Genomic DNA, 25261 nt, shown 5'->3' with positions numbered 1-25261 from the left:
AAAGGACAAGCTTTGTGCATGGCATTTAAAATCCTTTATATGCAACTAATTAATAAAGTTATCTTTTAAAACCAAATTATCAAACAGCTTGGGCCCAGCCCTCGGTATCCTGCAGCAAACAGCAATCAATGAGCTGTGATCTAACCAGCCAAAGTAAGCAGTCAAAATCCATTTGCCTCAGCCAAGCACACACTAGCTCCCTGCACTAAAGCACCATTGCTGATGCTGTACAAGTTAGCTTGAGTGAGCACACAGGTCACTGAAAACAACGCATCCCGCTCCTGCAAGAAAAATACTTGTTGAACAAGGACTTGTGTTACCCCCTGGGATTTACAACAGCACCTATATTTTAACAGTATCGCGTCAAAACAGAGGTTCATGTACATTTTCCTTTGAAAGGGATCTTGCAAGGTAAGATTCATATACCCTGCAGCGCTAGTCATACTATTTTTAGCATACTACTTCCTATTGAAATGTATGTGTCAAAACACCTTTGCAGATAACTCTTAATGAGAGAATCAGTTTCTGCTTTGACTAAAATTATCCATTTTAACTGGTTCCAAGAGAGATTTCTTGGAAGGCTGCTAAACGTGAGAGTAACATGAAAAATAATTCATTTAATTACCTTTGAATCAAGAGTCTCCAGACATAGGAAATAATGCACTGTCTCTTTTAAACTCTCAACCTATCGCTTTCCTTTACTTACACTTCCCATCTGTCAACAAGTGCTTGTAATTTTATTACAGTGTCCTGTAGTTTATGCAGAGTTGGTATTATTTTACAGAGTTCTGTTAATGGACTGGATAAATGGTAATGCTATTTAAACTAGTCTCCTGCTCCAGCAAACACAGCTGCAACTGTACTACTATTTCTAGGCAAACATCTTGACCTGAACATGCAGTGCTCTCTCAACCCGTCCAAAGAGAAATTGGAGCAGACAGCAAAGGGAAAGCATAGCCGGCCGCTGGCGGCAACCAACTGTGTCTAATCATAATTCATATACAGTGTACCCTCTTTCTTTTATATTGCATTTAGACTACACAACAAGCATATGTGCTTCTTCACCTGGCATCTCATTTACAGCCAAGGGTCAAATGGTAATTATTATTCACAGAAGCTCAATAGTATGTTGAAAACTTGCATTGCACACACTGTTTGATTAGCTGTTAAATGCCAAAAATAAATACTAAACCCAAAGAATATTATACATTTTATTGATCATTGAAGAACTTTAATTGTCCTTAAAAATTTATTTATTTGGATATAAATATGTATAAGCACATACAACAAAAGTTAAGGAAAGATTTAATATTCTTCATAGTGGTCAAACTATATATAATCTGGAAGTTGACCAAGAGCATTTAACTAGCATCAGTACTTTTGTTGGACTGATATTTTTTTAATTACAAATTTAGTGTTAAGTGACCACAGATTTTTAGTATCACTTGTATTTTCTTTTAAACATGAATACATTATAACCAGACATTCATTTTCATGGTCTGATCAACAATAACCCTTAGGCAGAGGAAATTTAATACTGCGAAGCTAGTGATCTCTTACTTTCTACCATATACACTATGAGCAGTTGTGTGCTTTATGTCAAAAGATATTATAGATTTAAGACTAACATTTATCAAATATACAATTCTGAATTAAACGCATTCAAGTATGATTTTGCATGAAGTCTGCATCCATTTCTTTCCTGCAAATTATGGCTCATTTCAATTTTTTACAAATTTAGGTAAGAACCTTTACACTACAGTTGGAATAATAAAATGATCATAAATCCCTTTCATTTTCCTTCCTGATGGAAGTAATATCTCCATGATTGCTGATAGAAATTACAGAAGAGACTGAATTGTTAATACATAAAACCACATATGAATATGTTATAATATTATAGCAATGTAAAAATATTTCTGTCAGAACAAAAGCCTTCAGGAGCTTTCTGGCCTAGTAATTTAACAACTCATTGCATCTACAGGGAAGTTTGGGAAACAAAACATGCATCCAAAGCAGAGGGAAGAAACAGAAATACAAAGAACTAAATGTTTACAATAATAGAGTCATTTTCAGTTTCCATTTCAAATTACTTCAAGAAGGGAAAAAAAGAACTATTTTGCAATATTAGAACAGAAGTAAATGCCTAAAAATCAAAGCTGCATTATAACATTTGTTCTCACAAACATTTCCATATACTAAAGTGAAAATATAAATAAGAGAAACCCCACCTTCCTTCACCTACACTCATTTTTTTCCAAGCACACAAGTCATGAAACTCAACAACAATTTCAACAGCAGAAATCTCACCTAAAGCCTAAAGAAATGTGTCAAATACACATCTTCAATTAAAAGATGGCTAATTTTTTCAAAGCCTATTTAAGCATGTCATGTTGTATTCCATTCACACCACATACTGCAAAGTTACCTTGAAATTTATTTAATAATAATAAGTGATTGCGTAGATAAATACAGGAATCAGTATCTGAACTTCATTCCATGTTTACACTACAACATAAATTAGTAGATTCTTACAAATTGCCAATGGGTCAAAACATTAATTTAAAAATCTTGCCAAGAGTAAAACATTATCAAACCAAATAAGAGAATCAAAACAACAACTCATTACCCAATTTGATATATTTTTTATTTATCACAAAGGGCTTCATAGCTTTTTTTTTTTTTTTTCCCTGAGTTTATGTTGCCACCTGTGTTTTCTTTGGGAGAGACATCTCCACAGGCTACAGTTTACCAACACTGATTGTCTTGGTTGATCAAGTGTGTACAGCCACAACAGAAACATCACAAAGTGCTTGTACAGTGCTATGTCACTGGGTGAGAATCTCCATAGACATGCAGCTCATTTAACAAAGGAAATAGAAAGAGAAAAGAAAAGAAAGAGAAAAGAAAAGAAAGAGAAAAGAAAGAGAAAAGAAAGGGAAGGGAAGGGAAGGGAAGGGAAGGGAAGGGAAGGGAAGGGAAGGGAAGGGAAGGGAAGGGAAGGGAAGGGAAGGGAAGGGAAGGGAAGGGAAGGGAAGGGAAGGGAAGGGAAGGGAAGGGAAGGGAAGGGAAGGGAAGGGAAGGGAAGGGAAGGGAAGGGAAGGGAAGGGAAGGGAAGGGAAGGGAAGGGAAGGGAAGGGAAGGGAAGGGAAGGGAAGGGAAGGGAAGGGAAGGGAAGGGAAGGGAAGGGAAGGGAAGGGAAGGGAAGGGAAGGGAAGGGAAGGGAAGGGAAGGGAAGGGAAGGGAAGGGAAGGGAAGGAAAGGAAAGGAAAGGAAAGGAAAGGAAAGGAAAGGAAAGGAAAGGAAAGGAAAGGAAAGGAAAGGAAAGGAAAGGAAAGGAAAGGAAAGGAAAGGAAAGGAAAGGAAAGGAAAGGAAAGGAAAGGAAAGCATTCTTTCAACAAGACTTGTTAACAGATAGGGGCATGGATGAAGCAGTATTTTGTTTCATGCAAGTATCTGCATCTATCAGACTCTAAAAAAATAAAATAAAATTTTGCAAAGTAGTCAAAGGAAGTACCCAAAAGATCATTGTTCCTAAATGCATTTTAGCCCTGTCTGAGGCAAAAGACAAAACCTTAATGCATAACAGAGTAACAGATCAACTCCAAATTTTCAAGAATAGTTATTGGGTTGTGCCTACTTACAGCCTGTATAACTTCGGTGTCCCCAGGAAGAGCAGTTCAGAAAGCAACTGGAGGTTATTTCTGTTTAGGCGCCTTTTGAAAGAAAAAGAAAAGGTTGTGTTAGATTACAAATAAAGTGCTACAGCAATGCAATGCATATACTTTGAGCTGATTCCTGTGCTGTAACAAGCTGATTTTAAAGACCAGAAAGACTATGTAATGCTGGTCCATTAGCGGAGACATGGTCCAGCAGTAAATTCACCATGGACTAATTACATTTTCTGGTTTCCCCAACAGACTGTATTACCTATTTCATTTTATGAAAGATTATTTTGAATTTCTGTAATCAACCACTAATTCAGGACTCTATCCCACATAAATGAGAAAACTAAAAAAATACAAAATCTTCAGAGTAACTTCAGTCCTCCGCCAACTGTGTTCCTCTTAGTATAATGAAGCAAACGAACATTTTGTGACCTTGAAATACTGTTGAAGGGAAAACATAGCAAACGCATGAACTTAGTTAAGTAATAAGAGAATAGATCTATATAACCTATTTCAACAACAACAAAAACTGTTACACCCTGATCAAGTGAAAGCCAAAAAAATCAGAAAGTCACGACTTACATTTGGCATTACAGGTTTTATTTATTTGTTTTTGGCATATGGTTTTGTCTATAGCTGTAAAATACTCAAAAATTAAAAAAAAAAAAAAAAAAAGTTGTACAGAAGATACATAAAACACTACAAAAGAAGAATTGGAAATTGGAATTTGAAGATACCTATTTGTCTATTCAGTTTCTCACTGAACATCCTGACCAGGGTTTAAACCTATACAGATGGATGTGACAAGTTCCAAGTCCACTGTAATATAACAATAGGTAACAAAACAACCCCTCTCCAAAACAAATACGTTCCATCTTCATGATTTTTTTTAAACACACAGTGCAGATTATTCTTTCTAACATGTATAAATGACAGCCCTGGAGCATACAGTCATACCATTCAAGAATTCAAACTCAAAACAGGTTTTTGTTTTTAAGCAATGCAACACACGTCACCTACCATTCAAGCGAGGCAACATACTGAAAAAACTGTTTCCTCCTAACGACTTCATCACAATCCAAGTTCACAATGCACAGTGCTTTTCAATCCACTACTTCTAGGGCATTCCTGGCCACCAGACCGCACACTGTAGTCTGATATTTATTTTATCCCTTAAGCATTACTTATGTCAATATGTATTTATCAAGACATTCCACAAGGTTAAAAAAAGCTACTGGACAGAAATTATGCAAAATTAAGTTTTAGAATTTCATAAGGTTTCAGAACTTCTTGCTTCTTAGTCTTAGGGATGAATTCAAACAATTAAGCCAGTCTCTCGGGGCTGATTTTTCATACTATAACCATTGTTCCACATAAGGGCCCTTCCAATTTAAAGGTTTTCCTATATATTCCCTAATGTAGATAGATACACACTCAAGACCACACTCAAGACTCAGTTTTATCTAGCCACTTGATTTAGTTCACTTAACTGTTGTTCCCTTAAACTTCAATGTGACTACTGGTGAGACCAAAATAACCTGAGAAAGACTCTTACATACCCACAGGCTTGCTCCCACATTTCAAACGGTGAGAGAGCAATCAGGTTTTTGAGGTCTAGATATTGACAGCAATACAATTTTAATGTCATGTTCCTTTTTGTTAGTCAAGCACCAGAAGTCCTAGTATCTTTAAGCAGAAGAAATTTTAGTCACACACTTTGAAGACTAGAAGAGACTTTTGAGTGAGAGAAACATCCTGAAAAGAAAAGATTATACCACTGGGATAAAGTGAGGTGAGTGAAGATGCATTTTAATAAGAAATAGAAAAAAAGCTTAATCCAACAGCAACAAAAATGTGATCCCACAAATCATATTCCCAAATCAGTAGAAGGAAAGTTTTCAGTATAAAAGAAATATACAACTGTAAAAAGAAGTTAATAAATGCTGGAAAACTTTTGATTTGAACACTGCCTCAGAAAACTGTACCTACGTTAAAAAAAAAAAAAATAGTATTTTATTATTTGTAGATCTATTGCATTTTCAAAATAAGGCAATTAAAAAAACAGACACTTTCTTACCTTTAGTAAGTTTTTGTAGAACAGAATTAAAGACAACAAAACTGAAGTAGTAGGAAGAAAACTGTTTCAAAGAAATGATTACATTTCTGATCAGAAAGGAGTATTGAGAACATGATGGAATTCTGACATATTGAACATGAGCAAATGGTTAAATAAAAAGAGAAGTAAAATTCATTCACCCTTTCTCCTTGTTAGATAGTTCAGACTTAATCCTCTAAGGATATGATTGCAGATCAATAAATAAATAAATGGGAAAACTTGTAAAGACTGGGAGGTTAGTCTCTAATCAGAAACTATTAAGGACAAAAATCTGTTCATATTTTTGTAAGGACTATTTGCTTCAGATACTAAGCAATAATCACTAGCTCTAACTAAAGGTGCAATGAAATCACACATTGTCTGTATGCCCAACATAATACAAAATGGTGATACCATACAATGATGTAACATTAATTGATGGTGTAGTTCTTCAGACAGGCTTGTCTTTCCCTAAATGGCAACAGCAATCTTAAAAGGATACACTCAGCATCACTTGATAAGTATACTTCACAGGCCAAATAGTTGTACTAGTACATAACTTTCCATACAAGCAGTTAATACCTTAGATCGTGAGTTTCTATTGCTACCTGTAGTTCACACGGCCCACGCAACTGAGTATACATAGTTTAACAAAGGATGCACATGCTGCTGTACAGACATTAAAAATCTAAATTATAGGTAGTAAATCAAACTCATGAATTAACCTAACAATAATAGCAGTACATTCATGACTCAAGAGTTTCTACTAACAGAGCTTGGCACTTTGAATTAGTTTCAGCCTACATTTTTACTTTGCCTTTCATAAAATTAAAACATTTGTTCTTCGAGCACTAAGTGAATTAAGGGGACATGAGTTAAATAAACTACTGACCACTCAGTATTTTGTAGTTTCTACTTTGAATGATCTCATCCCTCTCATTGTAGCTCCTTTTAGGAGCTCAGCTTTCTCTACCAAAAATCTGGATATCCTTTATTACCTGTGCCCAAGAGTACCAAATATTGTTAATTTTTGTGAAGGAGATGAGAGACATTTCATTTGCAGTATGACTTCACGAAAGAGGCTTCAGCTAAGCCTAACAAGTTATATAAATATATATAAAATATTATATACTAAAAAAAATGCTTTCAACAGAGTGAATTTGTTTTTCTTAAATTTCTTGTAAGTAAATTTTATGACTTTACTGAAACGATTTTTTCAAGACTACAATAGATGTATTAAAAAATAAATCAATCTATGAATTCAAACATAAGTGAATGAAAAGGATGTGCAGTGAACCTGGCACACATACACCAGTATGCTGGAACACAGCAGCTTTCATGTATACAGTCAACTATGAAGAGTCTGCAATCTTTGAAATAGAGCCACATACAAAAAGTCCAGAAAATACATTCCTACTTTAAAACAGATATTGGTTCTCTGATACTGACATTGCCACCTTTTCCTGTGGCACCTTTGGCTCATGCAGACAAATTTAATTTTGTCTGAAATAACAGTACCTGTCCTCAACATGCAGACATGGAATAAGTGTGAGACAGACATGATTGTCTTTGTCCCCAGAAGTTGAAAACTGAGGTAACCATAGATTTAGCAGAGAGAAGAAAAAAAAACACAAAACAAAACAAAACCACAGAACATACAAACAGCCATTACAATCTGCAAGAACTACAGGTACTGCAAAGTAAAAACAACCAGAAAATAAAAAATAATCACTTTTTCTTTCAGTGTGTCAGCACAGACCTCACTGCAGCTTGCTAGCAGACAGCATTTCCCCTGGGACAATGTGAAAAGAGAAATTTCAGTTGCATCAACTGAACTGCTCTCCCAGAACTGGCATTAAGTTCAAGGTATACCACTGAAAAAAGAGTGATGAAATATTCCATACTGTTCCCTTTCAGTTTCCCAACCAAGCCAGAAAAAAATGGCATTTCTCTAGCAAAGGAGGAGAGTTCAGAAGAGATGAAGTGTTAGTGGCATTAGCAACAGAAAATGTACTGGAGAATCTCTTCTAATATTGCAATACCTTGAACTGTAAAGTCCTTGGGTAGTGTCCAGAAATAAATGGATGAGGGTCTGACATCACATAATTCTTTCAATGTAACAAAGCTAAGCCACAGTTGCAATTAAAATAAATATAATTTCTGTTTCTTCCATTACTGAATCCAGCTTTGAGATGGGGCAAACTGACAGACTGACTCAGACAAATTTTTGAGCTTTTCATGATAAATTCAAGCAAGGTCCACATAATACATAAATTACACAAAATGTTTTAAATACTTCAGTTTAGAGTTTCTAGAGCTCGGTCTTCTAAATATAGTAAGGGCTAGAAAAACCAACTTTGAAGTGAAGTGATGGAAAAAGTGTATGAATATACTCAAAGATATTACAGCTTTCAGAGGAATCAGTTTGAGGACACAGAAGGGGAATCTTTGACAGATGGGCAGGCAAAAATAGTCCTTAAAGAAAGCTTGATACCAATAGGCAGATAAGATGTAGGTACAGACAAGCAACAGGTTACATAGCGAAGCAAACAGTGCAGAAAAAATAAATACACATATATATAAATGGCTTGATTTAAGGGATGCATGCAGAGCTGTGATTATTATCACTGCCCGTAAGGAAATGATTTACATTTGTTATGAGTTCTAGAGAACAAGCTATCCTTGCAGAAATGGCAGCATAACCGGGTTTTACTTGTCTTCTGCATGGAGCCAGAGGACGTGTCAGTAGATGACAGAGTTAGAGGCAGAGGAAGTTTTGGGGAGAACATTTTAAGCTCCCAGTGACAGTATCCCAACCCAGCGTAGTCTGGCCATCCCACCCATCCATTCTGTTGTCACTCTAAGTTTTCTTGCCACAGTAACCAATCTACTATTAATCACGCAGAGGTAGGGAGGAAGAGGTAGGGAAAAAAAACTTATTTCACCATTTGCAGTTTAATTTTCTGCAATTACTACAATTCACAAGCATGTCTGTATTTGTTTTTGAGACTTGTTAGTACTTTACAGTGGATTCACTGCAAGTTGCAGTGAATTGACTTCATACAGTCAGAGAAGCCCTCATCTTTTCCGATGTAGCCTCGTCCTTATTCTATTCCATTCTTGTTCCAAGATGACCTTCATAACAGGGGACCTCAGGAGGTCCCAACCTCCTGCTTAAAGCAGGGTCAGTTATGAGATCAAGACAAGTTGCTTAGGGCTTCATCCAGTACAGTCTGAAAAGCCTTCAAGGACAGATGGCACAGCCTCTCTGGGCAACTGATTTGTTCCAGAACATAACTGCCCTTACAGTGAAAAAGTCTTCCCCTTCTATCTAGTCATAATCTCACATTTAAGTTTATGCTTGTCTCACCACATTGATGAGCCTGGTTCCAGCTTATTGATAACTTTCCTCACAGGTACTTGAAAGTTGCTATTTTGTCCCCTACAAGTTGTCTTCTTCAGCCTAGATAAGCCCAGCTAAAATACTTCCAGCTGGTTTTAGTTCCAGTAAATGCTGTTCTAACTGTAGGCCCCAAAGAAAGCAGAAGCCTTCAAAGCTAACTTAAGAACTGATCTAAGTTAAGAGCAGTTCCAAGTAAATTATAATTCAACTGTACTCTTTAATTAGAAACAGTCGGTCCCACTGGGTGCATAGATGCTGAGAGCCCTCTGAAACTCCACATATAAGGCACAAATACATTTTATTCTACACCCATTGCTTCAGGAATGATAGAAGGCTTCCAACTCACACAAAGTTAATGATAGCAGAAGCCATTATTCTTCATTCCTCCTCTGAAGTTCGCTGAGAAGTAAATAATGCTTTCTGTGCATAGTAACACACAGTACTGTATAGCTTAGAAACTGAAAGAAGCACATCCAGACCTATTGTTTGATTGTCATTCATTGTTTGATAGCAGTGTTTGAAGACATTATCATCACACCACTTAAAAATAACACATAACACCTTTTTGTTGAAGCTCATTTGCAAAATATTCATATCCTTTAAAAACACACAGACAAAATTTTCATTAAAGATCAATTTAATATGAAATGACATGTCAAAAAAATTGCTGTCAAAATATATCCCATTAAAGTGTGAAAAAGCATGATCCAGGGAACTACAGGCTGATCAGCCTCACCTGGAGGCTGGAAAACTGAGCAGAGAGGAACTTCATGAAGCTCAACAAAAGGGAAATGCAGAGTCCTACAACTGAAGAGGAATAACCCTATGCAATAGCAAACACTGGAGAAATACTACTTTGAACACAGCTTTATAGAGAAAGGTCCAGGGTGAACGGGAAATCAAAGGAGCCAGCAGTGTGCCATCATGACAAAGGAGGCCATGAGCATCCTGTACTGTACAAGGAATAATTCTGCCAGTAGGTCAAGACAGGATTCTTCCCCTCTGCTCAGCTCTGGTTAGACAGCTAGAGTACTGTGCCCAGTTCTGGACTCACTGTTACAAGAGATATGGACATACTGGAGCAAGTCTTGCAAAGGGCTGCAAAGATAAGTATTCAGGGTGAAGGTTTCCCACTTGTCACAAGGGGAAAGGTTGAAAGAGGTGGGGTTGTTTAGCCTAGGGAGAACAAGGTTCAAAGGGATCTTAATGTGTATAAATACAATATGTATATGTACCTCATGCACTTCCTTCCCAAGTATGGAAGACCGAATGAAACTCTTCTCAGTGGTGCCCAGTGAAAGGGCAACAGACAATAGACACAAATCAAAACAGGAAGTTACATTTAAACATAAGACAAATCTGTCTAAGAGCATGGTTAAACACTAGAATAGATTTCCCAGTGATGTTGAAGATTATCCATCATTGGAGATATTTGAAACCCAACTGGGGACAGCCGTCAGCTACCTGCCCTGGCGGACTTTGCTTTATGTGGTGTCATTGGACTTGATAAGCTCCCATAAAATTTTCAATTTTGTGATTCTTTGAGACCCATTGGATTTTATTCTACTTTGAGAAATGGTGATTTTCCATTCTCAATTTTGACATACAAATTAATGTATGATAATTAAAGGACAGATAAATGATGCTGAGTAAGTCAACTCTATGGGAGAGTAAGAATAAAGGTACCAAAGGTCCGTACCATGTTTCAGGCTTGTTCCCCTATCTCCGATAGGGAAAGCAGTTTCCTATAATAAACAGTTGCTGGGAGGTCACAACAGTCCATCAGAGATGGCTGTAGCCATTGCCAAACTGCTTCTCACTCTGCATCCAGATCTGTCCTGACCATTATCATCCTGACTGATTAAGCAGAAATGGCGGTGCAGCAAGAATATCAGAGTGACTGGCAAGATATATCTGAAGACTCATTATTTAGACCAGAACTGCTTGTTACTCCAGAAGATTTAGTCTTGATAGAGGGAAAAAATCTCCTTAACAACTAGGGCACAAATCCTACCCCAGACATGACTGTTCTCATCTGGGAAATGGGGAAAAAAATCAAGTACATTTATTATAACAACACTTCACTGTAGTAAAGACCCAGGGAAGCATGCAAAATAACTCTAGCACTGACTGGACCATATCAATTGATTGAATTGCCTCTTATTTTAAAGTTTGTAAAACACCTTACCAAACCTCAGCATTTGGGGCTACTCAGATACTACAGAAAATTTTTCCAAAGCCAAGAAATTTTTCTAAAGTTATTTTGTAATGGACATATACTCAACAGAAGGAAACAAGTTAGAAGACTTCCATAAAGTAATATGGGATCAAGTATCAGATGAAGCAAGGATGATCAGACAACAGAAAGGGTATCCAAGAGGGGGAAAAAAAAAAAAAAAAAAAAAGAGGAATGGTGTTGGATTGGGGGATATGATCTAATTTGGGCAGACTGTTTAGAAAGCAGACAAGAAGTGCCTACAAATGGTCTAGAAGGGCTTGTAACTGTCTTTCTGATACCAAGTCAGCACAGTAAGTTTTCATTCAAGTATTCTTGTGTAGCACCTGTACAGGCATCCTGCCAAACTAAACTCAGACAGCCTGGTGTGTTTTAATTAAGAGAGGAGTTGCTACATTGTATCTGATTAGGCTATTGTTAAAAACAAGCCACCCCAATACGCTACAAACTATCAAGGAAAATAACACCATTTTTATGATTTAGTTTTCATTCAGCCTCTTCAGATTAAATGAGGTAATATAACAGTATGAGTCACTGAAGTAACAGTCCTGCAGCCAAATTCCTCATGCCTTTTGGAGTTTAACTGTAAAATTCCAGGTGAAACTGTGGCTTCCACAATTAAAGTAAGGAGCATTTTAGATGCCCTCCAAAATATACTATATTAAAAGGTAATGTACTGTTAAAAGTTATTTTTTACCCGTTGCCATCTACTATTAAATCTGTTTTTGTAGTTATTTAACTTGATCTGGGAAGTGAAATGTATCATTTTAAGTTTAATAACAGCACTTCTGTAGCATCAGTTTAAAATATATTATGACCACAAAACACTATTTCAAAGAAAAACATTGATAAAACAGTTCTATAGAATCAGGTTCGGTTTCAACATTTTGCAACAGTGCAAATTACTCATTTCAGAAGAAGCAAGAAAGAAGAGCATCCAGCAAACAATGTGACAAAGGATGAGCACAAAACAGATGTGGGAAAAATAAACAGCCTTCCTGCCCTGGAATTTGTAAAAAGGTCTGCAAAGAGCAAACAGGACTTCTCACTGCAATTTGACTTCTAGACCTATAAAAGGAGTCCCATGAGAAACTACACTCAAATGAGTAAAATATACTAAAAATAATAATGAAAGTTTACCAGGCTTTCAAAAGAAGAACATGGCTCTTTAACTGAAAAGCTTTATCAGATATTTTGTATTATATAGCTGCATTTTGATTGCAGAATAAGCTGATTTTCAAAACACTATTAGAACAGTGCTTTTCTTTTAAAATATCATCTTCAAATATAGCCTTTGCCTATTTTCTGATTTACCAGAAGTTTTTCTAGAAAAGATGTTTGAAGTTGTTTTGACAAAAGTCTGCTAATACATTATAATTACTGTAGTGTTTTTTTTTTAAACTATAAATACAGGTGCCCCAGTATAATTCTTGTAAGACGGTCTCACATTCCTTTGGTAAGTGATTAGCACCGCAGGCTTCACAGCCTCCTCCCTGTTCTAAAATGAGGAATGCACTATGCATTGCCCTTAAACTATGTAGGATTAACAAAGAGAAGGATTTTTCACATCCGTGATTAACAAGGAATAACTGTTCACCCCCTTCAGGGCTGTTCAAAAACATATTCTCTACCTGAACTCATTATTCTTCCGCTACCTATACCTTTAGGTGTGTATTATTAACCCTTTCAATGCTCATATTTCCAGACCAAAGTCAGACAGGTGCTTAAGTATCAATGGTTCAAAGGGGAGAAAATCATAACAACAGACTTCAAAACAAGTTTATGTATAAACTTCCCAAGTTTCAGGCAGCACAACACAGACCTTCCCAACGGTGGCAGTCGGATTCTGTTCGCAATGTACCTCAAATGAAAAAATTATTCTCAGGCTTCAGGAATGAACTTGCACGCTAACATGAAGAACAGGGATCAGTGAGAAAAACTGGAGACACCTTTACAGGTTCTGCTAAGAACCCATTCTAACAGCTCAGTACAACATCAATTCAGATGACAACTCTGCTGCTTATACAAAATAAGGTCTTTGTGCCAAAAAAGCTGCTTTTCTTGAGACTACATATATAGTCATGCACAAAAAAAGATGAAGTAATTCATTAATTGGCTATTCTTTTACCAATGGTAGTAATGAACAGTAGCAGTGACTCAACTGCTAAAAACACTTTTCATGGTGGATCCCAAATTCCACATAAACCTTTAAACTTCACATCTAAACCTACGTAAATTAGAAAAAAAATACAATTTTGCTTCATGGTTAAAAACTAAGTATTTTTTTATGATGTTGTTTTGCAATGTTTGGCATTTTTTCCAGAAGTCCCAGCTCCTGAGCTTTGATCATATAGATACAGAAGTATAGAAGAGATCTTTTTTTTTTGGGGTGGGGGAGTAGAGGGTTGAGGGGTGTAACATTTCTGTTCTGCAACTGAAAGGGTTGAAACTGCTATACTCTAGCGGTTCACTCCCCTCCAAATAAAAGTTCGAAACAAGATTAAATATTCTACAATTAATTTCTTGACAGAGATCACATTTCAAGAAAATTAAAAATCATTCTTTTAAGAGTTACTGGCTTTCCTACTTGGAACTCAAGTCTTATGGATGGAGCTTCTCAAATACTTGGAATAATCAATCTCATGCCACACCAATAGATAATAAAAAGTTAGTACACAGGTTTATTTTAAGCTCAAGAGAGCATGTTTTATTTCATTAGTGAATTCCATACAGTCAATCTTTTGTTTAAGAAACATCAGCAGTGCTATAAGAGGTCACAATAGTTAGTTTCATGTCATGCAGTATTATCGAGTGTTGGTGGAACAGTATTATTCCTGCTTCCTAAGAAGGAACATACATGAAATAGACTCCTAAACTAGACAAAAGGAAGAGTACTAGTTTATCCAGTCAATTTTGAAGCAGCTGCTAGTTCTCTTCATAGTTTTCTAGGTCTGGTGGGCTGTGTTGCCCAAGACAAACTGTATTTGTTTTTATTCTAGATGAAAAAAGAGTTATTTCTTAGTTCATCGTGATACACATGCCTTTGTAAGATGAGATGCTCTGTAAAACACCTCATGTTTCAGAGATCATAAAAACTCAGAAGTGAGTTTTTCATTTAAAATTTCAAAAACTGCTAATACAGCATACATTTAACACATTTATCAGAGACTAAGGTAAAGCCCAGATAACTCTAACCACATAATATATAAAAAAAAGCTAAAAATCCTTTAGTATACTGAGCCCCATATGACTGGCAAGATGGATTTCTGTGTATGATCCAGAAGCTTCAAACAGCAGTTTAATACATAGATTTGAATATGGAAAAAGAAATCTGAATAGTACTTCACTTTGTTTACTAAGTGGAAAATATTTCTCCTTAAGAACATATAATTGAAATACATACCTCTATTTCTGTGCTGTGACACAATCTACAAGTTTCAAATCATTCACCCTTAGATGAACAAAACTAAGAGCTTTCAATACTACTGACTCAAGTACTCAGGCATACACTCCTCAGTTAATTCTCCCCTTCAGAAGTTTTAATAGCTTGCTTTAATGCATTTGTCAAGATGTGGCCCCCAATATGTAACAAGTACAGGCAATTCCTCAGTTCTGCTGTTTTAGAATTGTGCTGTAAAAAGTTCAAAAAAGTATGAAATATAACAAAGTATTTAATTCTTGAAATATCTCTTTCTCCATCATTCAGTGATACATTTTAAGAAGCATGAAAATAGACAATATAGATGGTTTTCAGTTTAAAAGCTATTTCAAGTATCAACATGAATTCAACCCTTACAGCATTCTTGTCTTCAGCTAAGGATTTCAGCTGAGTCACACCATAAAACTCAGGGGGGCTGGTTTTCTTGGGGAAATAAGTATTTAGCTCAGGTACTAGATCAGAGACTGCAGTTCTACAACCTCTGAGTAACATTTTGCCTCTCTACACTAGCTTTCAGCAGAAGTAGGTGAATTTTAGCGTTGGTTTAGTTTTTTGTTTGTTTTTGCTTGGATGGGTATTGTTGTTTTTAATTCTGAAGAACAGAATTTGTAGATTTATTAAGACAAAAAATGGATTTTAGAAGTTCTATTAATTCAAGTATCAGAAGTGTGATGGCTTCGCCTGGAAACATTTTAAGCCACACAAGCAACCTTTCTCAGAAGAGTTATCGGCAGGACTACTCATGCAAACCAAGCTATTCATGTGGTAAATGTCTGCAGAATCAGACTCCAAATTAGCATTTTAGGGACATACTTCTTCCTCAATGGATTATTCTCAAGTACAGGAAGAAAAATCACAGTAGTTTTCAAACTATTGCTGTAAACTCTTCCTGTTCTGACACCTTTTGTATGTTCAGCATAACCTTACAGTGATCATAAAATTTTTACCTAGCATTTGAGACATCAGTTTTTAGAAAAAGCTTACAATTAAAAATAATTTTCTTATCAGCCAAAAAACTTGTCCCTAAATGAAAAGCTCTGCTATAGAATCAAGTAAATAGTCCATTTACCCTCATAATCTGTCTATATTAAATTCTTTTTACTCCAGAAATACAAGTAAATTTTAGACAAGCAGTTCTTAACAAAACCAGTTCATAGCCTATAGCAACTGTCTTCAAGCTTTTATTTCCCTCCAGGTGACAATAGCTTGTAAAAACACTGGGATACTACAAGAGTAGCTGCTACACCACAGAAGGTGGTGTTCTTGGCAGTAAATGATAAGTTTTTAAAAAGTCAGTTTAAAGTCGTGTCCAGTGGTGGCATTAGACTGAAAATTACCTAAAAACTATCTTCATTGTTCAAACTATTACAAACATCACACAAAATGACACCTTTGAAAAGAAAGAAGAAATAAGTGTTTAACTTAAGCATTAACAACATTCTCATAAGAATGATTGTGAAGAGATTGTCTCCCATAAAAATCAGTAGTCTCTAGACTTTCTTAAACAATATAAAAAATCTCCAGACTGTGTCCATTGTGCCTTCCTTCCACAAAACGTAAAATGAAACCTAACACATGGTGGTGGTCTATCTAAGATTGGTTCAGGCAACATAACGGATCGGACCCTGAGCCTTTATGAGACCTATCATGTACTGAACTATTTAAGGACCATTGAAAAGTGACCCTACTCATATGAACACAAGCACATAATCACAGAATGGCTTGGGTTAGAAGAAACCTTAAAGATCATCTATTTCCAATCCCCCTGCCACAGGCAGGGACACCACCCACTAGGTCAGGTTGCTCTGACTCAGGGACTCATCTAACCTGGTCTTGAACACTTCCAGGGATGGGGCATCCACAGCATCTCTGGGCAACCTGTTCCAGTGCCTCACCACCATCTGAGAAGAATTTCTTCCTAAATAATAATACAGGTTGGTGGTTGATAGAGAAAGTTTTGCAAATGCTAAATACATAAACTTGATAGTAATTAATCCAATAGTTTTTGACACTGCTTCAGGATGTACAGAAAGGTACGTGCTATCCCATTCATTGGGAAATAGGTTATCTATATAGAAGCTTAAAGAGTCTTGTTTCAACAGATGCTGAGAACATCTACACAACACAATAGACCATTCAAGGAACAGGCTGCAAAGAGACATATTCAGGGCAGACTTGCTAGCTCAGACCTCAAGCAGTGTTGTACCAAATTGGTTGGGAGAAAAGCTAGTAGCCCTTAAGCACTGAGATAATACTGCCAGAGATTATACTTAAGGGAATACTGCAAAGTATACACATCTGACTGAAGAGTTTTTAGAGAGCATCCAACTGAAAGGCTTATAGCAAGATTACATTAATCTTAACCTAGGTCTCTTCAAAACTCAAATTTCCACAGACCAAAGAACTAGCTGATCAAGTTGCTAGTTTCCATCTTTTACTCCCTCCCAGTCCTTATGTAGCAGGCACTACTACATGATCATTTATTGCTAACTGAAAATAACAGCAGTGCTGCTGTAGTAACAATCACCTGTCACAGAAGTATTTATTGTGGTTGTAGTTTCCATTACACTTCTACAACCACAGTGGTGTGACATTGTTGTTACAGAGCATACTAGGTCTAAATAGCTTTGTGTACATATTATTACAGATCTAGTATACTACAGATTTATTGTTTCTCCTGTAGTTTGAGTAACATTTCTAACCACCTAAGAGGTATACATAGCTTCAAACGAATTGTATCTTCAGTAGCTTCCTTTTGAAGAAAAGGATTAGAGTTTCTTCTCCTAGGGATATAATTTTACAGAGTGTTCCAGGTCTCCAATTCCCACTTCAGTTAAAAGATTAAGTTATTCAGCATTTTGCACGAGAGCTTCAAATGGGTATTCACAGCAAGTGAATCACTGACCAACCTAACAGTTCTTTGACATTCAGAGTAACAAATGATTTTGTCACTGAAATTACAGTAAAAAATACCAAAAACACACAAGTAGCACCACTTAATCTAGAGGTAAATATATTCCAACATAAGAAATGCATTACTTGTAAACAGTTTTATAAATTAAATCAAATTCATGTAAGAACCAGTAAAATTCTTACACTGTCCATTGGCACACCAAAAGAACTTCATCAGGTATTACTTGACAGTAGCTTGGCAGATTACACTTAGAGTGGAAATGTGGCATCCTACACCTACACATATATAAACAACTTCAGAGTGCTTGCAATTTACTGTATCAAAGAAAATAATTGAAGTATCCGCAAGCTCACTGAGAAATCCTTCTGAATTTCAGAATCCCAAGGAGATGAATTGGCTGTCAGATAACATTGTGTCTTCATCAGATGGACTTGGCAGTTGTAAACAAGAGGAATTTTCTCAGCTTTTCCTCACAAATATGAAATATTTGCTCTTAGCCAACAGCTGGGATGGTTTAAAGACATCCTGCATATATATTCAAGCTACAAGTCACCCACACACCTAACACTGACTGAATTTCAGCAAATTAAAAAACACGAAAACTGACAATTACTGGAGCACAAAATCCTGAAGACAAAGCAGAATCTAACTTCCTAGGTCTAAAATTGACTGAACTTCCAAATGTCAGTTTGCTTGCTGAAGTGTGAATGAAAATAACCCAAAAGAACAACTGTAGTTATTAGAATTTTTCTTCTAAACTAGTATCACATAACTGTAAGTTATCTGTTGTTTTCCAAATATTTTACATACTTATCAAGAAAATGCAACAAAAAAAATCTAATAGCAAGATGTGAACACTTCAGACAAGAAAGTTTTAATTAATGAAGTTCAATTTTTTTTTTTAGTATTGCAGTTCTGTACTCAACAGCAGAAATCTTATAATTAAATGAATTTTAACACATCATATTATGAAGATTTCTTAGAAGTATTCATAATTATGTAACAAGAACTTGCTTCAAAATAAAGTTGATTATTTACTGTTTTAAAACTCAGCAAGCATTTTGTATCTCAGTATCAAACCACATTCGTAGTGAAAGCACAATTTTTTTAGTGTTTATTAATGTTTCATGTATGTGTACTTACTCTTGCAATATGAACTACACTGCTGTTTAATTATTTAGTTAGACCTTATAAACTAAATTTAGGAATGTGTATATATTATTCCAATATACATCTCAGCAGGAAAAGCTGCACTAAATCCCTATGCTTTGTACTAAGTTTAAAACACATTGTAAAAAACATTGCATTAAGTCTGTTTTAATATAGCTTTGAAAATTCTGACTATGCATTTCTCAGAGCAGTCTCATTTAAGATTATTAAAAAAAAAAAAGGCTTCAGTACATAACAGCACTTTCAATTTCTAGGTCAAAAGTTAGTTTATTTAAAAAAGATTTCAGAAATATAATTATACAGCGGTGGTTACTAAATTTCTTGAAAAGCTTTGTCTATATTTACATGAAACAATTTTTTTGTTTGTTTGTTTTAAACATACAGCAACTGTAGATCCAGAGCACAACTATAATTAGTCAAAGAATGTTTAGGCCAGTGCTGCTTTTCAATGGAGTCAAGTAGAAATACCTTTCTGAAGTTAAGGCACCAGTGATTGAGAGGCTAAACAAGACCTCAGAGGCATGCGTAAAGGAAAGGTGACATAATGAAAACGGAGCAACAAAGATGCCTGATAATGAAGACACCACTCTCACGTTCTACATGAATATACATTAATATATTAATGTATATTCGTGTAGATTCGTGTATATACATAACCATAGATTTTCCTAGCTCAAACTATATCCAACTACCAGCATCTGGCTTTTAATGAGATGGATTTTGTAATACAAGTCATACAGTATATTTTCAAAAAGACTTTCATTTGAGAAAACATGGCAAAATAAGAAAACACATACTGAAAACTAATTCCCAAACCTGCTTAGCTTTCTTTACTAGTCTCTTATTCATTTGCTATTTATATGTCCCACTGCAACAAAGCGGGTGTTTACACTTCAGCTTCACTAGCCAAAACCCTTGTCTTCCCAGCTCCATCCTCTTTCCCCACAGGACTTTTTTTTTTTTTTTTAAAATAAGGACAAATCCAATTCACTTCAGAAAGTTCACAGTCCATATTTTTTTTTTAAGTCTTTGTAAAAGCTTAATTCAAAAAACAGCATAGATTTCAACTGTTGCTTTCATACTGCATGTATTAAGACTAACCTTCGCACCTAGCATTAACTTCCAACAGGACATCATATAAAACACTCAGCATCTTCAAGACAAGTATCTCGTGTGATATACAAGGAAACAGGCTTTTGTAGGTGTATTCACATTTGAAAAACTCCTTTGTGTTCAAGGGAAAAACATTTCATAGCATTCAAACTCTTCCCTGAATGACAATTGCAGTTTACACTTCAAATCTGAACTACTCATCCAAGCTCCCCCCCACACACAGTCTGAGAATTTTTTTACTGCTCTCATGTCTTGATAAGGTTAGATGTCTCAAGTTAGAAAAAACAAACAGGAAACCATAGGCCTGAGTGCATTAACACATAACTGATTTGACAGGAAGTTATTTTCCTCATACATTTAGAATTAAAAATACTTACAGCCTCTCCAGTTCTTTTAAATCCTGGAATGCTCCTCTCTCGATAGTGCTAATCTTGTTCTCCATGAGCTGACTGAAACGTAGAAGTTTTTGTATGTTAATTTCAATAATGCAACAAGTGATGTTGGAGCTAAGAGTAGCTATTAAAAGACAACCTCATCTTCATTAAAACACTACAACAGTTATTCTGAAGTGACATCCAATTTAACCTCCTGGACTCCTGTCATCCAACACTTTGGATGACATCATATACCCAAAAAGACAAAAAATCTTAATTAAAATAGACAGAAATAGATATTACATTTACTCAAAGAGTCCCAGGTTAAAAGGTTACACATCTTGCATATATGCTGTGCTCATACACGCACATACATTATCATTCTTCGGCAAGCTTTAAGATTCCAGTTGAATAGTATGAAAGCAAAACTAGTCTCAAATGAGAACAACACAAAAATACAGAACAGTGGTGTTTAGAAAAAATATCAGTGAAAGACTGCACTGAAACTGTAACCATAACAATAGTTTAACAAAACATTAAAAGTTACTACAGCATGATATTCTGTTTAAGAAGGAAAAAGTATACAACTACTTGGTCAAATAAAATAGTCTTAACAAATACGCTATGTAAATCATGTAGTATTTTAAATGTGATATTAGTTAAACTACCTCCCCCAAAACACACAGATTTTGAAAAGCTTCATAATGCTTACAAAAGCATTTACAAAAAGAATCCAAATTATTTCTTGATCAAATTTACTGTTAAAGTGTTTTCTTTTTGCCCAGAAACTAAAAAGTAATAGTCAACAGCTAAGACTTGCTTTTTATCAATTAAATGAATAACTTTCCACATCTTTAATGAATTCTCTTACACTTCAGCTTGAGCATTCCTATTTTCAATGTGAACTATAAATTTACTAAGCTTAAACTGAAGTCATTCCAACAGTTACTCAGGAAGTTTTAACAACTCTTTTTTGTAATCTACATGCCAAATTAAAATCTCCATTTATTTTACAACCTTAGGTAGAGATTTAAAAGAAATATAAACAAGATGACACTAAAGTCATTTCCTAACTTATTTATATTGGTCTATAACATAGAGGAGAGGATGTAAATTCAGATGCAGTAGCATTAAAGTTAAAGCAATAGATAAGCTAGCCAACTTATAAACTGAAAGATTTAACATTTTTAAATATTATTTTAAACTGAAAGATTCAATATTTTTATAACATAATCTGAAGCTGCATGTCCTAAAATGGATCAGTGACAGAACGGGAAAACTTACAGAACTCGAAGGTGCCTTAGACCAGCAAAGTCGGTCTTGGTGATTCTGGTGATGTTATTTCCATTAAGATCCCTAAGAAGAATAATTCAGAAGTAGCAAAATTAAAACATTACGAAATTGTTTTCTTTTAAGTTATATTGTTTGCTTTCACAGGCACAGCATTTTTTGGAACTGCAAGATGTAAGCAATCCCTGTGAACCAATCGTTCCTGCAACTACCACTGTGCGAGTTCCAGATTTCCAAGTGCCTGAACGAAGGTTTATCTCAAAAGTAGTAGTTTCAAACTTTGTAATAAGAAACCCTCACAAAGTCAGTTCTGCCTGCCATTATATAGCTCACATTTATCTTTAACAACATAGAACAGCCAAAAATTGTCTGAACATCGGTTATGACTGCAGTTGGAAAACCACTAAGGCTACTATAGAGACACGACAGTACGTTAGGTTGGCTGATAAGAGTTACAAGAACTGAACAAGTGACAGAAATCAAGACCATTTTCTATGTTTTAAACAACTTTCAGCTTTCACAGTATTCCTATAGAGGCAGAAGAGGTCTTTACTTTCTGTAGCAAACATTAGCTTTCAAACAAGCACAAGATTGTTGCAGGGTAAATACTTGGAAAGATGATTTTACAAAAACTGAACTCCTCACTTGTAGCACAGGAAGCTGTATTAACTGCAGAACATAAGGCATGGCAACAGAAAACTGCATTTAGGCCCTAGCATTTCTGTTCACATTTCAGCACTACTTTCTTCTGTAGAGTTATTTGAGTGTCCATCTTCCCCCTCTTTTTTTTTTTTTTTTTTTTAATATTTTAGGTCAAGATATAAACTTCCCTCAATTGCAATCACTGCAAGTAAAACCGACTTTAATTCCTGAGGTAAGCCATTAGGAAGTGGTATCAGATGGAAACTACCCTAACAATTACAGCTCATTTCCAATGCATTTGTGGAAAAAGTCACTTTTTTTGGTGTTTATATCACATGCGGCCAGAACGCCGTAGGGAAACCACACCAGTCCCAGCAGAAAGCAGTGGCCCTGGTGCTCTCCCGGTGTGGAATTCATCACTTGAGATGTGTTCATACTCCAACATTTAAATGACTTAGAGGTTAATAATGTACTCATCTCTTCTCCTCCTCAGCCCCTCCTGATACCAGAGAGCACCGCCTGCATGCCTGCTCTCCCTCACGCATGGAAAATACCCTCATCGGAGGACACTGAGCGGTCTCAAAAAGGGGTCGGGAGGACTGAGGGGGTCGCAGCTGAAGCTCAGCTCGACGCTGTGCGAGGGGAAGTGGGGCTACAGCACCCAAACACCCCCTCGCCCACTGGCAGAGCACCGCCGGGTTTCGGCTCTGCGACCCCCCCGGGGCCCGCCCGCGCCCGCGGAGCGCCGAGGCCCGGCCTCGGGGTAAAAAAGCCCCAAGAGCCCAGCTGGACGGGAAACGGGGGCCATCAGGATATGGGGAGATGTTCAAGAGGGGGTGTAAGGGTGGTCGTTCCCCCCAGGATGAAAGGCGGCGTGCCGGGAGACGCGTCCACCTCCCTCCCATCCCCGCGCATCGCGGCGAAAGAGGCGGTGGAAGGGGACGGAGCCGCCACCCCCCCGCACCCAGGGCGGCCGGCGGGACCCCGAAGCGGCCCCGGGGGCCACCTCTGCCCCCGTGGTCTCGGGGGACCCGCGGAGGAGGGCTGGCTCGGGTTACTTACAGCCTCTCGGTGTTGCGGGGGATGTTCCTCGGGACGCCGCGCAGCGCCAGCCCGTGACAGTCCACGGTACTCCCCGAGCAGGAGCACTGCGCCGGGCACGGCTGCGGCGCCACATCGCCCGCCATGGCCAGCAGCAGCCCCAGGGCCAGGGTGAGCTTCCCCCAGCCGCACATCATCACCGCCCGCTGCCGCCCGGCCGGGGCCCGCCGGCCTCGGCCCCGGGGAGGCGCGGGGCGCGCCGCCCTCCTCCTCCTCCTCCTCTTCTTCCTCCTCCTCCTCGCCGCGGGGAGCGCTCGGGCAACTTTCAGGGTGCGGAGAAAGCGGAGTCCTCTCTATCCAAAGCTAAGCCAAGAAAACAAGCCCGGCAAAGTGCGGTGGGTGGCAGCGATCCGCTGCTGAAGGCAACTTGGTTAGGAGGGGGCCGGAGCGGGGCCCTCCCTCGCTGGCCCGTCGGGTGGCGGGGAGAGGCGAGGCGGCTCTCGGAGCTCCTCTTCACACGCTCCCGGCGAAGACGAAGCAAAGCCACGGGCTGGGGCTACGGCGGACTTGGGCTGGCTCCTTCTCGTCCCTTGCAAAGCCGTGACTCCCCCCCGAGCCCCCGGCTAGAGGCCGCGGAGCCCGGTCGGCGCAAGGGGCGCGCTCCCTGCGCTCCGCTCGGCTCCCACGCGTGTCCCCCCACAGCCCCGCGGGGGGCGGCGGCGGGGCTAACACGGCGCACACACCGCCTTGCCAGAGGCGCCTCAGCAAATCATACCCCTCTCGCAGGCATTCATCAAACTGTCTCACGGAAGGAGGAGGGAGGGAAAAAAAAAAAAAAGTCAAACACACGAGATGATGTCGGGCTTGGCTTTCCACCCCCCGCGCCCCCCTCCTGCCGTAAGCTCCCAAGCCAAGTTTAGCAGGAAAGGGCTGGTCCTAGAGCACGATAATAATAAGCAGCTCGAGAAGTGATTCGTTGCCCTGCTGGAAGGGAGTTCATCCACGACCTCCTTCTCCTCGGTGACAGATCACAGCGGTAGATCCTCCTGTGATCCCGGGAGCACGGCAGACGGCCCGGCGGCGCGGCACTCCGCTCCCCGCGGTCTCCCGGATACCGCGGCTCGGCTGCGGCAAAGGCACCTGATGGGAAAGGTGGGAACCGCTCGGTCCTTCCAGGTGAGGCCGCTTCAGCAGCTCCCGGGCTGGCCGCAGGCTAAGGAGCAACTTTCCTCCTCTCCCCGAGCGCCTCAGGAAGGCTTCGCTCCCCTTCCTTTCCCCGCCGCACCTGAGCTGGGGGGTGCTGGTACCGAGCAGCCCGGCCCCTCGGCTCTCTGGCACCGGGGAAAACGGCGGAGAAACCGGAGCAGGGAGGCGGCACGCCGGCTCCTTCCCTCACACCCCGAGCCTCGCCGCTGGAACAATAGGATGGCACCGCCGCCCGCAGGCCGGCTCTCCTCCTCGCCGCAAGGTGCCCGCCGAAAGTGCTCCGGAGCAGCGGCACCTCGCCGAGAGCTTCCCCCCCCCGTCTGCCTCCTCCTCCTCCTCCTCCGCCTCGCCCCGCTCCCACGGAGCCGGGAGCGCCCCACGCGCCGCCCTATATAGGGGCTGTGGGGCCGCGCCTCCCCGGCCCCGCCCGCAGCGCCCCGCGCCGCGCTCACTGGCTGCGCCGCCGCCCGCCCCGGCCCGGCGAGAGATGGAGGTGGGGGGGAGAAAATAACAAGGGGGGGGCCTCTGGGCGACGCCAACAATGAATGAAAGTTGGGCGAGCGAGAGGGAGGCGGCGGCGCGGGGGGAGGCAGCACCCCCCTGGGGAGCGCGGTGCTTTCCCCCCCCCCCCCCACCGCCCCGGAGCTCCAGAGTTGGTGTGCAGAGTTT

The 25261-nt window shown here is 38.9% G+C and overlaps 1 protein-coding gene across 6 annotated transcripts in view; it reads right to left on the bottom strand.

Moving 5' to 3' along the window:
* The window catches only part of SLIT2 (slit guidance ligand 2), a 255689-nt gene extending 230719 nt beyond the window's left edge, over positions 1–24970 (bottom strand). For 4 of the 6 annotated variants that reach the window (XM_068680003.1, XM_068680007.1, XM_068680005.1 and 1 more), the window contains exons 1-4: positions 23408–24969; positions 21698–21769; positions 20417–20488; positions 3646–3717 (exon numbers count right to left, since the gene is read on the bottom strand). In XM_068680003.1, coding sequence (XP_068536104.1) covers positions 3646–3717; positions 20417–20488; positions 21698–21769; positions 23408–23583 — 392 coding nt within the window. In that variant the 5' untranslated portion in view covers positions 23584–24969. Of the gene's footprint in view, positions 1–3645; positions 3718–20416; positions 20489–21697; positions 21770–23407 lie in introns of all 6 variants that reach the window. The other 2 variants (XM_068680008.1, XM_068680004.1) reach the window with 2 other exon arrangements.
* Positions 24971–25261: the final 291 nt, after the last annotated feature.

The sequence above is a fragment of the Anas acuta genome, chromosome 4 (assembly GCF_963932015.1).
Source record: "Anas acuta chromosome 4, bAnaAcu1.1, whole genome shotgun sequence".
NCBI lineage: Eukaryota > Metazoa > Chordata > Aves > Anseriformes > Anatidae > Anas > Anas acuta.
Note: the sequence above shows the minus strand (reverse complement) of the source record. Positions and strands in the feature narration are given on the sequence as shown.